The 19,661-nt window shown below is 45.4% G+C and overlaps 1 protein-coding gene across 6 annotated transcripts in view; it reads left to right on the top strand.

Annotated features, from left to right (window-relative positions):
- The first annotated feature begins 10,785 nt into the window (after window positions 1–10,785).
- Window positions 10,786–19,661, top strand: part of KIF6 (kinesin family member 6) — a 300,109-nt gene continuing 291,233 nt past the window's right edge. For all 6 annotated transcript variants that reach the window (XM_075595373.1, XM_075595374.1, XM_075595370.1 and 3 more), the window contains exon 1: window positions 10,786–10,887. In XM_075595373.1, coding sequence (XP_075451488.1) covers window positions 10,828–10,887 — 60 coding nt within the window. In that variant the 5' untranslated portion in view covers window positions 10,786–10,827. The remainder of the gene's footprint in view (window positions 10,888–19,661) is intronic.

The raw sequence follows: 19,661 nt of genomic DNA, 5'->3' as shown, positions 1-19,661 counted from the left end.
GCACTGCTATTGGTTCACTTTGGTCCAAGGAGGGGCTGCATCTTTAACAAACACAGGTTTCTACAGGAGATATTATTTGACAAATATCTGAGAATTGCTAAATCTTATGGCAATATTTCCAACCCCGAATTAGCACCACAAAAATCAGTTGACCATAGCTATATAGATATGATATATGATGTGGGGGGTGCTGGGGTTAGAGCTTGCTGGAATTGTGTGTTTATTAGTTTTCAACTGCTACTGTAACAGTTGTTTGGAGGTTAGTGACCACTCCTCCCTGGGTTTAAGGTCCCCCCACTCCACTTTATAAGTAGCCATTTTTTCCATGTACCTGTGCAGGACAGGTCTATTGAGACCTTTCTCCCTCCACTGCAGAGGTAAATGAGAATTTTCACAGGTAGTGTTAGGACCTGCATGTTGGTCATGCCGTGACGTGGCTGCAGGATTATAATGTTTTGGCCAAAAGTTTAACTAAATGACCCTTACTTATGAGAAGGCAAACATTTCAGTATATAACTATGTATTGTGTCATATTGGATGTAGCATTGGGTAGTTTTGTCTTGTGTTGCATAGCTGGAATTCACCTTGCATATCTAAATTTGCATCAACTGTATGAAACTAGACATTCTTATTATTAGAAGCGTCCCACATGCCAGAGGAGCAAATACGAAGTATTGTTCACAGTGGGGGTGGGAGGTGTTCTAGTCGCATGCAAAATTGAGCAAATACTTGGAAGCCCCAATCAGACAACACAGTAGGAATTATTACTATTGTCTTCATTTGATGTTTTTTGCTTGATAATAAACAGCCCACCAAATGTAACAAATTGGTAACTTAAGTGTTAATCTATATATAAAAAATGGAGTATTTAATTGTTTTGTGGGGCAAAGTGTGTTACCAACACCCATGCAGATGGGAACAGAGACTTACATGTTGCCAGACTTTTTGTTATATATTGGGGTGAGGTATTACAGTAAAGCACGCTGCTCATACTGTACCTTTTCTTTGTGATTTAGGTTTGTCCTGAATTTGATTTATTTTCCTGGTGGTAAGTTTGTGCTGCTTTTTAACCTACCTAAGACCTAGTGGTAACAAGTTGTCCAAACGCCTTCCTTAACAAGTAAAACAAATGAGACACTATGTTTACTACAAAGTGCACCAAACTGGTGGGGCTAGGGATCCAAATTAGTATAAACCCCTCCCCCTTTTGCTTTTTTTTGCATATAGTTACGAAGCTGCTGGCGCAATGAGATGCTGAACAAAATATCTCATGTAAAAATGAAGGGTAACCCTTTAGTAAATTATGTCAAACCCAAACACCCTTGATCATACAGTACCTCCACTTTAGCTACCACCCTGTCTTCTCTCCTACCTTTTGCATCTACAGTAAGCTTCTTGAATGTCTTGTCTATTTGTGCTTCCTCAACACTTTCTTAAACCCATTGCAAACTTGCTTCCAAATTGCTAATTCCACTGAAACTGCCCTGACCAATGTACCTAATTATCTCCACACTGCAAAATATAAAGGGCGTTACTCCCATGCCCTTTCTTTGCTTGATCTCTCTGTTGCCTTTGACACACCTGCAACTTCTTCACTCTTGGTATTAGTAACAAAGCCCTCTCCTGGTGCTCCTGTTTTATTTCTAACTCCTTCCGTGTCTCTATTGTGAGCTGTTCGTCTTCTAGGGTTGCCCTGTGTGTCATTGTCCATCAGGGCTCTGTCCTGAGACTTTCCTTTACTCTCTATATAAACTCCCACTTGGAAATCTCATTGGCTCATTTGGCTTCAAATATTACCGTCATCCAGATTACACACAACTGTATTTTAAAACCCCTAAGCCCAGTCCTGGCTGTGATGCTAGGAGCAGTCTGGCACAATACATTAAAGGTTAAGCCTGCTGGTTGCCCCTACCCATTATGATAGCTACAGTAGTTATATTACAGGTCCTAATGGCCATCTATGGAAAGTAAACATGGCTACCAGCCCTCTCATACTGTGTCCCCTGAGTTAGGCATTCAGAATGAGTTTATTTGGTAACTGTTATCTGTGTGTTTTTCTGTAGGATTCATTGTATGTTTGGCCCGTGATTCACCCAGCGAGGCCAGCACACAATGACTCAAAGGACTGCCCATTGTATTGGGTCAGATGCAGTGTTGTGCGACAAAGAGGAGCTAGGCTGAGACGTGCCCACCTGCTGGGAGAATACACACTTCAAGGCCGGAGTGTTGTTCTCTCCCCAGCAGTGAGGCATCTTGTCCTGTGTGAGGTACAGAGCTGAAACCGCGGAGCGGTGCGAGCCTGGCCGGCTCGTTCTCTATTGGCCACTTCATATTTCCCCCTCCCTGAGGCCAGCCCCTTGGGGTCATCCTACAGCACTATTGCTGCCCACAGTCCTGATTGGTTCGTCCACAATGAGCCCTTGGTCTCTGATTGGCTCAGCAAAGACAATGTCTTTGCAGATTGATCGGCACCCGGTTTTCCATGCATTCAGATGGAGGCCGGGTTCTATTTAAGTCGATGCCGATCAGAGTTCCAGAGATATTGGTAGTTGTCTGTGTTTCATCTCAGTATCAGAAATCAACTGGAAGGCATGATACTGAGTGCCTGATATACTGTCCATACCTTTGTAGCCCTGGTAAGAAATAGGGCTATATGTCTTTCCTCCTACTGGTATAAGCCAATGTTAAGGGCAGGCTGTCAGTAGTTATCATGGGTTCCCCCCACATCAGGGGGGTACCTGCTGATGTCATGAAGGGGAGGGCTGTCTCAATTTAGAAGTTGCCTGTTCCTGTCAGTGACAGTAGTAGTTGAGTCCTGGGTTCAGCCTGAGAGGTAGTGTTGGAGTGTCTGACTGGACAGTCAGAGTTAGTGAGCTATAGGTGGACCAGTGCCTCTCACCCTGCCTAGGGGGTGAGGGAAGAGCTAGCCCCACCCTGAGTGCCCGTGACTTGGGGTGGAGGCAGGGACACAGAGTACCCAGAGACCATCCTGAGGGTGGGCAGTCTGGGGGGAGACAATACTCTGTACCTGTGATACTACTGTGTTGCTGTTGTTGCTGCTACTCTGCTGCTGTGTGCAATACAGAGCTGTGTGGGAAGTTCTCTGTAAGGGTTCCACCCCATATCCCTGGGGCTTCACAGAGATGGAGGCGTTGCCCCACTGAGAAGAGATGAAGGCATTCACCCCAGAAACCTGTTCCTGTCCTCCCCCACACCATCGCGGGAGACTCAGGCCCTCCTGTTGCCAGCAGGTATGCACCACACCGAGACACATAGCCAGACCTTAGTACACCCTAGGGGGTCCGATCTGCGACCGGGGGGGAGGGGGTGTCGGAGGGCTACAGTTGGAGGTGCTGCTGAGATATACATAACAGGACAGGTTTTCAGCAAAGCAGAGCTGGAAGCGCTAAGTGCACTTTCCATGCAAGTACTGCAGAAAGTAGGGCGCAATTGCACATCAGGGGTAGTCAGGGGAGCATGGACTCTCAAACAGTACGCCCTGGGTGCCCTAAGAGGGTGTTGTAAATTGGGTGTATGGCTATAGCTGTTCTAGTCCCTTGAGGCAGATAGTGTGAGGCAACTGGGGGGGTTAGCCTGTTAACTAGCCCAGGGACCATGGCCCAGGGCCCGCACTATGAGTGGCCAACAGTAGGAGACGCCCAGTACTGAGGAGATGCCCAGTACCCTAGCCAGCACATAGAAAGCACACCACAGAGTACTTGTAGGAACCGTCAGCGAGTGCGGTGTACTGAGAAGGAGTTCTGCCTAGCCCGGGGTATGCCATATATCATACTCGTGGGTTAAAGCATGCAGAGAACAGTCAGAGAGTATTCAGAGAACAGTCAGTGTCTAGGAACGTATTGCACGGTAGACATTGAGAGTAGCGCTATTGTGGGCTCAGAGGGCTCACTAAAGATGGCGGCCGGAGATACATGTGCTCTGCGGGGCATAGAGGAGTTAAAAATGGCGACAGCAGCATCATTCACGGCCGAGCAGATAGCAGCCGATCCAAAATGGCGACTCCCGCCAAGCCTAGATTGCGCACGTGCCACGTGCAAGCAGGCTGCAAGAGAAATGTGGCGAGAGATGTGCAGGGGTTTGGCGCCAAACCCAGATCCCCAGCCAAAAGAGCAGAGCAGAGCGAAAGACGAAAGCCCACCCACCTGTGTAGTGACTGGCCGACAGAAGAAGCCACGTCACGCAGAGCGAGAGAGTGCCCCTCCTCTTGTTTCCACCAGAGGGAGGGGGCACGGCAAGAGCCAATCAGAATTGTCCTCTCCGGAGAAAGGAGGGACAGGAAGTGAGAGCAAGGAACTTCATTTCTGCCTGACTATTGATGAGATAGGAGCTGCAGGACTGAACTGTTCAACCCCCGCGCAAAAGATGGCTGAACTGAATGTTACCCCATTTCAGTTTCCAGGAGGCTTCCTGGTTGTGGAGGTTGACAGCCGAGAGTATCTCTGGTGCCTGTGTGTACATTGCAGGACACCCGGACCGGCCCCGAGCACGACAGCACGATGCCCTCAATGTGGCACGTTCTATCTATGGCCTGTCGAGCCATGGCCTATGATAATGACACCACGAAGTGCCTCTCCAGGAACTCTAACGGAGGTGGCGGAAGAGAAGGAGTAGGCTGTCCTGGTTCCCTATGTCACCCCTGAGGTGGGAACCGAGGCCCAGCCAATACAGAGATGTACCCGAGAGGAGCGCGACCGCAGTGGAGGTACCGGAGCGGGCCCGTTTCGTACCACTACCCACTGGCGGTGCTGCAAGAGATCCAGGTGACTCCCAAGTGGAGGAACCGTTGAAGTCACCTTCGGAGGAAGGAGATGGCCTATCATCGGTGGCGATGCGCCTACCGGCGAACCACCCCAGCTGTAACAAAGATGGTGGTCCACTATTGGAGAGAAGGAGCAGACGAGTCCGGATACCCCCCGACGGCGAGTGCTGGTGTGGCCTGAGCCACGTAGAAGTCCCCCGGCCGGGTCGACTCCCAGTGCGGCGGAGATTGGGAACCGAGACGGCTCCGGAGGAACCAACGATCACCAACCGGCAGCGGAGTGGTAAGGCGACACCCCCACCCCTTTACTCCCGTCAGGCGAAGACGGCACCAGCAGAGGGCAAGAGAGAAAGGCTTGCGGCCTACCTGCCCGTCTGCGGTCCGGATGGTCCACCACCGCCCCTTCTGGTTCTCGGCGCACTTCCGGTGCGAGACCACGGAGCGGATGGAGAGTCCGCGGCCACCAGCTATGACGTCACTTGCGGGTCCGACTGGCGCAGAGGCCCGGAAGCGTTGTTTTGAAAGAGGAGAACGGCCATGGCAGCCGCGCTTGGGACACTGAAGGCCCAGGGCGTTACCAGAGGAGCACGAAGCGCGCCAGAAAGGGCAAGTCAAAAGATGCCCACTGGTCGTGGCATTGCCCAACTCATAGACACTGTACCGGACATTGCCGATTCCCCAGTCACTGCCCCTAGCGCCATTGCCCCGGCCACTGCCCCTGCCCCGTCACGAGTCATGACACCGGGTCCTAGCGGGGATAAGTTAAGCAAGGATCCCAAGTATTCTACAGATTGGAGGGATTGGGAGCTCAGTGATGAAGGGTCTGATGGGGAGATACCGTATGCTAATGTTATTCGTGTGCCTAACCCTGTTCCATTTTCTCCTGCATCTAGAGGTAGGGCCCGAGGGTCTCATACTACTGCAGAAGCGGGTTCCGGAAGTATGGTAGTGCATAAGATGACCCCCACGATTTACACCAATGTGATAAGAGGTAGACGTAAAGGCTCGCACTCTACTGAGGCGGCGACGTCAGGTGTATCCTCCCAAACAGAATCGGATACAGGTACAAGTGTAGTATCAGGATACGAGCATCAAGACAAGTGGTGGGCACCTCTGTTTACAGGGTATCATAAAGGTATGGACCGTACCCGGTTCTTACTCATTAAAAACCATATAGTTGACCATGGGTGGGCTATAGGCACCTTTTCTCCCCAGGAGGTTGCTGATGAGCTAGAAAAGAGGTATATGGAAATGGAGCAAAAGATAGTGATTCCAAAGAGCCCCGCCGTTTTGTATGATGATGCTGCCCCAGAGGAGCCTTAGTTTTGGGTACTGCCAAGCAGGGCAGGTAACCGAAAGCTGACCAAGCTCAGCCGAGCAGACAGGGCTATAGTGGCCAGGTATAGGCAATCCCATGGCTATGAGTTCCCCTATGTACCTGAGCCCATTATGCAGGAGATAGAGGAGCAGAGAGATACCTGGCTCTGGGAGACTGTTATGGAATACATTCGGACTAAGTTCGGTAGGGCGGCCTATCATAATGAAGACAAAGTATGCGATGTCATACGTGCATGGAGTATGGGAAGGAGTATTTACATGAATAGCGTGGTGTATAGGCCGGAGTATGGGTCAGTACAGCCCTATTATGTTAAAGTTACAGATCACAATGGGTAGGAAGTTAGAAAGCCTGACTGCGCCATTACTACTAGTTAGGTTCTCCATGTTGGGAGGTACCTTGTCATTATTCGCCATCTGGGTGGGACGGTCTGATGTTATGGACACTAATAAATTGTGTTTGTATTTCCAGATTGTTCACCTGCAGGATGGTACGTAATTAGGTCCAAGTGGGGACCATTGGATTCCACCTGAGGGAGAGTGTAGCCCTGGTAAGAAATAGGGCTATATGTCTTTCCTCCTACTGGTATAAGCCTTGTTAAGGGCAGACTGCCAGTAGTTATTATGTGTTTTCCCCACATCAAGCCCTGCTCTGAGTGGTGGAAGTAGGTCACCTGACCCTGTGTGGAAGGCATAGACACAGGGGCGGTACCTGCTGATGTTAGTCCTGGGTTCTGCCTGAGAGGTAGTGTTGGAGTGTCTGACTGGACAGTCAGAGTAGTGAGCTATAGGTGGACCAGTGCCTCTCACCCTGCCTAGGGGGTGAGGGAAGAGCTAGCCCCACCCTGAGTGCCCGTGACTTGGGGTGGAGGCAGGGACACAGAGTACCCAGAGACCATCCTGAGGGTGGGCAGTCAGGGGGGAGAGAAGACCCTGTACCTGTGATACCACTGTGTTGCTGTTGTTGCTGCTACTCTGCTGCTGTGTGAAATAAAGAGCTGCTGCTGATTTTACAAAGACTGACTGAGACTGGAATCTCTCATCCCTGCGTGGGAAGTTCTCTGTAAAGGTTCCACCCCATATCCCTGGGGCTTCACAGAGATGGAGGCGTTGCACCACTGAGAAGAGATGAAGGCATTCACCCCAGAAACCTGGTTCTGTCCTCCCCCACACCATCGCGGGAGACTCAGGCCCTCCTGTTGCCAGCAGGTATGCACCACACCGAGACACGTAGCCAGACCTTAGTACACCCTAGGGGGTCCGATCTGCGACCGGGGGGGGGGGGGTGTAGGAGGGCTACACCTTCTTCTTTAATGACCATGTCCATCCCCCAAGACCTTAACCCCATCACTGCATCACTGTACATCACTGTGCAAAACTTTGCTACAAATTGGGGAAAACAGTGATTCTCAGGACTTCAACCTGACAAGATTTTAGGAATTAGCAGAACACCGATGAATGGAAGAAGCCATTTGAGCCTGGTCAGAGGTGAAGGTTAGAGGTGACGGTTAGAGGTGAAGAAGCTTCATTGAGTGTGAGGTCCCTCTCGTTTATCTTTACAGGTTTAGTTTTTTCATTCTTGAACATGAACGTAAAAATCCCTTGATATAGAATCTTTATTCCCGGGGAAGTGATGTCATGATTTCCCAAGCCCCTACATAAACCAAATATAAAAAGTTACTTTTATAGTAATGGATAAAATAAATTGGAGACTGGTTGTTATAGTTAAAGCGCTTTATTTACACAGTAGGTGATGCTAGACACATAACACCCACATAAAAACAAAGTGTATCAAGTGAGCATATAGTGAGATTAAAATGAAAATAATACAATCTGAGCTGCCTCTGAGGTATTGTTTGCCCTCAATGTGTGATTCAAATTTATTGCTGTACGTTTCAAGCAAGAAACTGAGAATTATGCCACCCAGAACTGTTGTGAGTATTATCCTCCTGGGTATTGCGGTATAGCAGTCTTTGTACTCCCTGTTACACTTATTTAGTGAGTTATTGCTGTATTAGCACAAAGTTATAAAGTGTACAGAGGAGAGAAAGTATTGAGGAATGGATGGATATATATAATGCTGGACACTTATGTATCCCGCAATATAGTATCACAGTGGGATTCAAAAGTATTGATCACTAGCATATCTTAGCTATTTGGCTTAAGTACCAAGTTTAAGATAGATCATTCATTATTTAAACTAGAATGTGTATAATTCAGATAATGAGCCTCAGACCCCAAATCATGGGCTGGTATCCCTCTCCCTCGAGGCAGTTCGTCATGGCGCGTGTGATGTCACGCGTCACGTCTTAGACCCGACATATGTTTCCCTGATTATTTTGAGCTTCTTCTAGTTTATATAATGAATTATCTCGCTTAAACTTGGCACGTAAGCCAAATAGCTAAAATATACTAGTGATCAATACTTTTGAACCTCACTATATCGTGGGGCACCACTTATTAAAACTGTTAGCACAGATCTTTCTCCTCCTGTCAGCACATTATCAGGAACATTCTCCTAAGTGTCCAGCATTATATATATCCATCCATTCCTCAATACGTTCTCTCCTCTGTACACTTTATAACTTTGTGCTAATTCAGCAATAACTCACTAAATAAGTGTAACAGGGAGTTCAAAGACTGCTATACCACAATACCCAGGAGGATAATACTTAGTCATTTAAGGATAATACACACACATTATCACTGATACACATACAGTACACACATTATCACACTGATACACACTATCACACACACCATCTCACTGTTTCACATACACACACATTATCATACTATCACACATTATCACACACACACGCATTGTCACTGGTACATACACACCCGCACACTATCTCACTGTTTCACATACACACACACAAGCACATTATCACACTGATACATACACGCACACACACACTGATACACACACATCATCACACTGATACACATACATTATCACACAGATACACACACACACTATCCCAATGATACACACACATTATCACACTGATACACAGACACGCACATTATCACACTGATTCACACACAGACACACATTATCACACTGATACACACACATTATCACACTTATACACACATTATCACACTGGTACACACACACTTTGACACTGATATACACACACATTATCACACTGATACACACACACACACACACACACACACATTATCACACTGATACACACACACACACACACACACACACACACACACACACACACACACACACACACACACACACACACACACACACAGTATAACAATAATACACACACCATCACACTGATACACACACATTATCACAATGATACACACACCCACACACATTATCACAATGACACACATTATCACACTCAGTTACACACAGTGTAAACATAGACACCATGATGTATATGGAATTGCACATAGATATACAGTGCACCGTGACACAGGGTGACACAGTAAGTGACACAGTAAGTGACACAGGGTGACACAGTAAGTGACGACAGTGACACATGGTGACACAGTAAGTGACACAGTGGGTGACACAGGGCGACATGGTGTGACACAGTAAGTGACAGGGTGACACAGAATGACACAGTAAGTGACACAGGGTGACAGGGTGACACAGTAAGTGACACAGGGTGACACAGTAGGTGACACAGTAAGTGACACAGGGTGACACAGTAAGTGGCACAGGGTGACAGTAGGTGACACAGTAAGTGACAGAGTGACACAGTAGGTGACACAGAGTGACACAGGGTGATACAATAAGTGACACAGGGTGACACAGTAGGTGACACAGTAAGTGACAGAGTGACACAGTAGGTGACACAGTTTGACACAGAGTGACACTGGATGATACAGTAAGTGACACATTAGGTGACACAGTGACAAAGTGACACAGTAGGTGACACAGAGTGACACAGGGTGATACAATAAGTGACACAGGGTGACACAGTAAGTGACAGCGTGACACAGTAGGTGACACAGTTTGACACAGAGTGACACAGGATGATACAGTAAGTGTCACAGTAGGTGACACAGTGACAGAGTGACAGACTGACACATAGTGACACAGGATGATACAGTAAGTGACACAGTAGGTGACACAGTGACAGAGTGACACAGTAGGAGACACAGAGTGACACAGGGTGATACAATAAGTGACACAGGGTGACACAGTAAGTGACAGCGTGACACAGTAGGTGACACAGTTTGACACAGAGTGACACAGAGTGACACAGTAAGTGACACAGTAGGTGACACAGTGACAGAGTGACAGACTGACACATAGTGACACAGGATGATACAGTAAGTGACACAGTAGGTGACACAGTAAGTTACAGAGTGACAGAGTGATAGAGTGACAGAGTGACAGAGTGACACAGTAGGTGACACAGTACGTGACACAGTACGTGACAGTGAGTAAGTGCTTGCTGCCTGCACTCATGCACCAGTCAGTAACATTGTAACATTCATTTGCAGGATAGAACGCCCGGAGACACGCCCACGTATGCAACCACGCCCCGTTGGTTACCACGCCCCCTTTGGAACGCTCCGTTGCGCGCGGCACACTCTTGTTCCCCCTTCCAAGCCCCAGCCAATGGCAGAGCGCGCCGGGCCGCGAGGCAGGCTGGGTAGTGTGCCTAGTAACGGTTGCTAGGGGATACAGAGCGAGCTGAAGCAGCAGTAGCAGCAGCAGCAGCAGCATGGTGCAGCACAGCATCCGGATCTATGCACGGGTGAAGCCCAGCAGGAGGCAGTCTGGGGTGAGAGAGGAGACAGGGGTGTGCAGGGAACCGAGCCCCCAACATACCCACAATTGTGCCACCTACACATCTATACATACCCCGAACTGTGCCACTTGCACCCATCTATACATACCCCCCAACTGTGTCACCTACACCCATCTATACATACCCTCAACTGTACCATCTATACATACCCCCCAACTGTGTCACCTACACCCATCTATACATACCCTCAACTGTACCATCTATACATACCCCCTAACTGTGCCACCTACACATACCCCCCAACTGTGCCACTGTGCCACCTATGCATACCCCGAACTGTGCCACCTACACATCTATACATACCCCGAACTGTGCCACTTGCACCCATCTATACATACCCTCAACTGTGCCATCTATACCCATCTATACATACCCCCCAACTGTGCCACCTACACATCTATACATACCCCGAACTGTGCCACCTGCACCCATCTATACATACCCCCAAACTGTGTCACCTACACCCATCTATACATATCCTCAACTGTGCAACCTACACATCTATACATACCGCCTAACTGTGCCACCTACACCCATCTATACATACCCCCTAACTGTGCCACCTACACCCATCTATACATACCCCCTAACAGTGCCACCTACACCCATCTATACATACCCCCCAACTGTGCCACCTACACATCTATACATATCCCCTATACATACCCCCAACTGTGCCACCTGCACCCATCTATACATACCCCCCAACTGTGCCACCTACACCCATCTATACATACCCCCCAACTGTGCCACCTACACATCTATACATATCCCCTTTACATACCCCCAACTGTGCCACCTGCACCCATCTATACATACCCCCAACTGTGCCACCTGCACCCATCTATACATACCACCAACCGTGTCACCTACACATCTATACATACCCCTCAACTGTGCCACCTACACCCATCTATACATACCCCCCCCAACTGTGTCACCTACACCCATCTATACATACCCCCTAACTGTGCCACCTGCACCCATCAATACATACCCCCTAACTGTGCCACCTACACCCATCTATACATACCCCCTAACTGTGCCACCTACACATCTATACATACCCCGAACTGTGCCACCTACACATCTATACATACCCCGAACTGTGCCACCTGCACCCATCTATACATACCCCCCCAACTGTGTCACCTACACCCATCTATACATATCCTCAACTGTGCCACCTACACATCTATACATACTCCCTAACTGTGCCACCTACACCCATCTATACATACCCAGTAACTGTGCCACCTACACCCATCTATACATACCCCCCAACTGTGCCACCTACACATCTATACATATCCCCTATACATACCCCAACTGTGCCACCTACACCCATCTATACATACCCCCTAACTGTGCCACCTACACCCATCTCTACATACCCCCCAACTGTGCCACCTACACCCATCTATACATACCCCCCAACTGTGCCACCTACACATCTATACATATCCCCTATACATACCCCCAACTGTGCCACCTGCACCCATCTATACATACCCCCCAACTGTGCCACCTACACCCATCTATACATACCACCCCAACTGTGTCACCTACGCCCATCTATACATACCCCCAACTGTGTCACCTACGCCCATCTATACATACCCCCCAACTGTGTCACCTACGCCCATCTATACATACCCCCCAACTGTGCCACCTACACCCATCTATACATACCCCCAACTGTGCCACCTGCACCCATCTATACATACCCCCCAACTGTGCCACCTACACCCATCTATACATACCCCCCAAACTGTGTCACCTACGCCCATCTATACATACCCCCTAACTGTGCCACCTACACCCATCTATACATACCCCCAACTGTGCCACCTGCACCCATCTATACATACCCCCAACTGTGCCACCTGCACCCATCTATACATACCCCCAACTGTGTCACCTACACCCATCTATACATACCCCCCAACTGTGCAACCTATACATACCCCCCCCAACTGTGCCACTTACACCCATCTATACATACCCCCCCAACTGTGCCAACTACACCCATCTTTACATACCCCCCCAACTGTGCCAACTACACCCATCTTTACATATCCCCCAACTGTGCCACCTACACCCATCTATACATACCCCCCCAACTGTGCCAGACATTATACACATCTTTACATACGCGCCATATTGTTTTGTGAATAAACTAGCCTTGTTTGCTGATTATATTCTCCTCTTTGTTTCTAAGCTTTCTACTTCATTATTATTTGCAATGTAAGAGCTTGAAAAGTACGTCCGGGCTTCTGGCTTTGAGATAAACTAGCCTAGCCAAAGAAATCTTTGCATAAATACACCCACTCAACTGGTCAGCCTCCTTCAACTCAACTATCCTTCTCGTTGGGCATGTACACGTATTACATATCTGGCTAGTGTCATTACTTTGCAGTCCTATTCCAGTGATTAACATGTGAAATTCCTGCGGCATTTACTAAAAATGAATTATTTATGAATGGGTTGCGATACGCCGGTAATTTCTATACGTCAAGAATGGTAAATAACACTAGCGATACCAATAACTCATTGATATCAGTGGTAATCGGCGCCGGTGATGCAATTATGGGGGTTGGATGGGAGATATGAAACTTTGCAACCATAGGGGGCTATGTAATAGGATTTCTTACTGTGGCAGAATTTTATTTCATCCTTTTGCCGCCTGAGGTGTCCAATGCATTGTAAATGAATGCCTAGAGGTACCAAAGGGAATAACATACAACAAAAACGCCGTCCAAATAAAGCACGACATCCAAATATTAAGCCTTTAGTAGCCCAGGTGACCACTTGGGCTTATGAGGGGTAATATATTAATACGTTCTACTCATTCAATATGTTTTTGTTCACTAGTCTTACTTGTGAAGTAAGCCTACAGTATGTATATCGTGGCCATTACATCCATCGGCAGATAGGTGATACAAATTGGCGATATTTTTGGTAATGTTTTGTAAGTCAGTCATTTTGCGTTAACTACTCATTTTCATATACAGTACAGTGGTAAAAATAACTCTGAAATATTACAGCGCTTAAATACTCTCGTATGTATATCTTTATTTATATAGCGCCATTAATGTATATAGCGCGCCACAGCAGTAATACACGTGACAATCATATAAATAACAAACAATACAAATAACAGATCATGGGAGTAAGTGCTTCAGACGTAAAAGTAACATTTAGGAAAAGGAGTCCTTGCTCCGAAGAGCTTACAATCTAATTCACTGCTTTACCGCTGGTGATACAGATTCAGTAAATCCGGTCGGTTGATAGCGCCAGTTTTTTTTCCATTTATTAACCTTTAGTGAATCTAGGCCTTTGGATGTTTATTTAATTGTGATGGAGGAGTACCACCACAGAATGCCATATGTCAAATATCATGGTGGTTAAAATATATATATGAGCCATTGGTAGGTGTCCTAATATGTGGAGGTTTAAGAAGTGCTGATGAAGGAGAGTGTTTAGATCAAAGAATTCTACATTACAACTTGTACAGTATAAGCACTTCTGAGAGAGCATCACTGATTCGGACCTTCCCCTTCCCACTATAGCAGGGGTGGCTAACTCAGGTCCTCGAGGGTCACCGATAGGTCAGGTATTAGGGACATCCCTAATACCTCCCACCTGTTTCCCCTACAATCTATCCTAAACGTTGCTGCCAGAATCGCTCTGCTCTTTCCTAAATCTGTCTCGGCGTCTCCCCTGCTGAAATCCCTCTCCTGGCTTCCTATCAAATTCCGTATCACACATTCAATTCTCTTCCTCACTTTTAAAGCTTTACACTCTTCTGCTCCTCCTTGCATCTCAGCCCTAATTTCTCGCTATACACCATCCCGGCTCTTGCGTTCTGCTCAAGGATGTCTTCTCTCTACCCCCTTTTGTATCTAAAGCCCTCTCCCATCTTAAACCTGTGGAAAGCATAAATAAAAAACACAGTCTGAGGTTATTTTGAAACAGAATAACACGTGAATTTATTCAAGTCAAGTGCACAACGGAGACAGCTTCAAAACAAAAGCTCTCTAAATAATAACACAATATGCCATATATTTATACCCTAAATCCTAAAGCTCCACCCCTTTATGGGGGGGCTTGCACGTCACTAAACATTACCTCATTTTGTAATACATAACAATATTAAAGTTGATGTCATTTTGTAATACATAACAATATTGTATAACTACCTGTCAGCTAGAAACCATTCTGGGGTTAAATGGGATGTGCCTATTCTGTCGCCTAGCAATATGTTATGAGAATAAATTCTGCAAGAAACTAAGCTTATCTCATGGGTTCTCATAACTTTTAGCCTGTTTACACTTTCAATTTGAAGCTGATTGGATGAGGAAGAGTCAATAAATTTAGCTAGGAGCAAAAATTCCATTCCTGTTTCACACATTTGTTTATACAGAAATGAAACACAGAAATTAGACTCACAAAGACAAGACAAGATGGCGGATTGAAATATTCACACAAAATGGCTTCATCCTAAATGCTGTTATGTTGTTATGCCAGACCCCCTAATGTCTCAACTTTGTCAGTCCCTCCTCTGATTCTTTAAAACATTGTTTTTTGAGAATTATTGGTATGATTTTAGTCCAGAAACACGTTGGGAGGCACAAGGGTGCTCCATCATTTCATAATGTTGCTTGAGGGTGTAGGGCAGTGCACGAGGGTGCCTGCCAAATGTAGTCATAGTCTCGTATGGCGTTATAGCCAAATTCTTTTCCGGAGTTAGAACATTGTACTTGGCATCTTCTGTCTTCAAGGGACTGCTGTAGATTGGTTCAGCAAACAATGGCATCATGTCTGCAGAGGGGGTTGCATATTTGTGGATCATGCCTTTGACAAACGTAACACAAACATAGAAGACAACGAGTATCACAATCATACACATTCAAAAATTTCGCTCCTAGTGATCCCACCAATCCAGTCAGCCCCAAAGGGTCCCAGTCTGTGTCACCTTCCTTCCTAAGTCTTTCTTGAATTTCTCCTATCTTATCTAACTCATGTTGTACCTTGCCACTCTGATCTTGGATGAAAACACAACATTGTTCTTTAATTAGGGCACATACACCTCCTTTTGATGCTAAAATGTAATCTAAAGCCATTCTGTTTTGTAAGGCCATAAGCCTGATCTGAACCTGTTCTTGGTTTAATGATGAAATTAAAAACTGCAAAATTAAGGCCACATCCTTCCTGTAAATTGTTATCTGACTGAACATACATTTTTACACAGGTTTCATTGGTTGTTGGAGACACTTGACCCATAATTTGATTCTTGTTCCTAGTGTGTGATACACCCTTTAAAGAGGTTCCCTTAAAAAATGGGAAAATACAGAAATTATACACATAATACTAAAAACCTTATTTTATGCAAGCAACCTTTCTTTGGATATGCAGTTGCTAGATAAAGGAAATTGCATCTCTCTCTATCATCATATATTTTCAGCTATTACTGAGAATTGAAGGGGTTTGGTATCTGTGGAAGCGAATGCGTGATCCTCACCCCTGCACGCATTGTATACATCATTCACTCAAAATATCAGAACAGACAATGTCTGCGATGGTCAACATGGCTGACTTATGATCCTTTCCTTGTGGCTGACACACCCCCTGGGTGACCCCCTCCTCTCGGTGGAGGTGCAACACACTTCTGGATCAAAGTTTTGCTGCATATGACACATACATAGAGAGTGATGAGTACTGCCAAAACACATACAAGAGCTTTCACAAGCCACGCTTCCAGGAAACCAATCCTCCCATCAAGGCTCATTTCTACATACACCTTAAATTTCTAACTTAAACACACTCTAAAGAATAAAAATATTGAGTCTCTGAAAAATGAAATGTTCTGATAGAAATCAGGAATATTGAGTCTCTAAAAAATAGAATGTTTTGAGTCTTTGAAAAAATGAAATGTTCCTGATAAGACCAGGCCTCTGCCTGGTATCTTATTTTCCTCGTTGGTTAACGGTCAAAGTTTGTCTCGTCAAAACGTTAACTTGATGCGGCTGTGCTTTAGATGACTTTGGTCTTTGGTGGAGCTGGAATGAGCTTTACTGTACTTTGGGTCCAGGGAAAGAACTCTGCCACTTTAATTGCTGTATTGGATGAAGAGCATGCTTGTTTAGGAACTACTTGACCTTTAACTCCGTCTCCTGTAGGTGCACTTTTATCATACCTTATGCCTAGAGAGACTCAAAAAATATATTAGTGGCATACAATACTTATTAATTGTTTTATTACCAATAGATGGTCCTTAATTTGTTCTTTTGAACTACTGACTACTGTCTTAACATCCGCATATAGACAGAGGTATCTCCTATTAATGCTCCTCATATTTAAAACTAAGCAGCTAATGTGGACTTTACTGTACTACAATCTAAGTTCCTAAGGCTTTGGGCCTCAGTCATTGTCAAACCAATTGCTTCCATAATCAACTCTATCCTGTCTACAGGCCATATCCCTAAGACCTGGAAAACTACCAGAGCTGTCCCAATCTTCAAAAGTGGGGACAAAAACACTGTCTCAAACTACAGACCAATATCTCTTCTCCCAATACACACTTGCTCTCATTCATGCCTCACTATCATCTCCTCCGATGCAAATGGTATCAACCTTTTCATAAAATACTAACTAACCTTAAAACTTGCCCCACAAATTAAACATCCCAATAGCCTGCACTCATGGCTATTATTTCACACACAGTCACTCCTACCACACCCATTGTGGCCAAGCACTGCCATCTACAGCACTTATTCCCTCACCTGCTATCTCTGTAAATTTCCCTTAAACCTTAGATTGTAAGCTCTTAAGGGCAGGGATTTCCTTTCCTATTGTCTGATTTTGCTGCACTTACTATTCTATCATAATTCCCTCTACTGTATTCTTTATGAAGTGCTGAGAACATTTTTGACGCTATATATATATAAAGTCATACATTGCAATACACAACTATCCAAAGTCATGGACAAAAATGTGTTCACTCCCAATTAAACAATTACTATACTAAGACAAATACCCCTAGCCAATTCCAGTCAGGCCTCCACCCCAAACACTCCATTGTAACTATTCTGCTAAAATGTGAAATGCCTTGCATATAATATATACCCTGCTCACTTATGTAACTGTATTTGCCACTATATATCACCTGTCCTTTAACTCTATACCTAGAACATATCCAAAAATGAGAGGTGACTCCCAATGCACCACTTTGGCAAAACATTCTACAAATATTTTAACAATAACTACTGCTTATAATAAAATTGTACACCTATGGAAAAATAAATGGTTAAAAGTTATAAAATATATCACATATTCAGTTAATAGACAAATGATTTTGTATAAGACTTCACACTAATGTCTTGCTTTATATAATCTCTTTGCACAGTGCTGAGCACACGGTCAGCTTTATCATTTTAAAGACACTCTGCATATTCATCTGACTAAAGAAAAAATATTTTCTATAAGACTTGTTTCCGGGCAAAGAGCCATTTTGTTTCTGGGCGTTTCGCCAATTGACCCTGAAAAGATAAGATAATGACACACCACGGCTTCTTCCTGAAAAATAATTATTATTGGATTGGAACTTTTGCTTAAAGTTTAAATACATGGAGCTTTATACAGAGCCCTAAGAACTACATTTTTTTTATGACCTTTCAAAAATTAACCAACGGGCTTTTATATAGCTGAGGTTCATATAACTTCTTAACACACAAATAACGCCACACGCTCATGCTATCTCCCTCCACTCAGTTCTCTTTAATGCCTTCTGTATGAACTTTCATAGTTTCACTGATTTAATTCACTACAAATTTATGCTATCCTGTTGCAATTCTGTCCTTTCTCAAGCTACACAAACCTATTTCTTTCCATTAATCAACACTCATAAGTCTACCCCACACAAATTCTTCCTTCATCTCACCTCAGGACTTTTGCTGACTATTTTTAAGAAAGAGGTTGAATTCATACACCAGAACATTCCCTCTTTTTCCTCCTATCCTACTTTACTTCCAACTCTCTACCTGCTTTCCTTGACTCTTTTTCCACTGTCTCAAAAGAGTGTCACCATCACTGTTGATCTCCTCTTCTCCCTCTAATCTGCTACATTTCCATTCTCCTTCAAACATGTAATAGTTATACCATGACTCAAAAATAGCAAGCTTGACCCTACCTCTCTTTCTAACTACTGAACTTGTCTTGCATTCTCCTGCTTGCTCCATTTTCTCACACCCATTCTCTCCTTAACCCTCTACAATCTGACTTCTGCACTGCTCCCTCCACGGAGACAATTCTCACTAAAATAACTCATGAACTACATGCTGCCCAAGACAGAGGTCATCACACTCTGCTCCTATTACTCCACCTCTCTGAAGCATTTGCCTCTGTGGACCACACTCTTCTCTTTTCTCTGTACACACTCTCTCTAGGTGACCTAATAACATCTCTTAGGTTTAAATATCACCTCTATGCTGACAACACCACCATTTACTTTTCAATCCCTGACCTTACACCTGCCATACAAACCTACGTTTCTGAATGTCTCTCTGTTATCTCATCCTGGAAGACCCTCTTTCGCCTTAAATTTAACATGGCAAAAACAGAGTTCCTCATACTTCCTCCCAAACCTGACCCTATTATCTCCTTCCACATTACTCTTGAATCTTCCACCCAGTAGCTCAAGCACGCTGCTTAGGGATCACTCCCAACTTCTCTCTCATATTCTCCTC

This window comes from Ascaphus truei, chromosome 4, assembly GCF_040206685.1.
Source record: "Ascaphus truei isolate aAscTru1 chromosome 4, aAscTru1.hap1, whole genome shotgun sequence".
In the NCBI taxonomy this organism is placed as follows: Eukaryota; Metazoa; Chordata; class Amphibia; order Anura; family Ascaphidae; genus Ascaphus; species Ascaphus truei.
The sequence above is the reverse complement of the archived record's forward strand: the minus strand, read 5'-3'. Positions and strand labels throughout refer to the sequence as shown.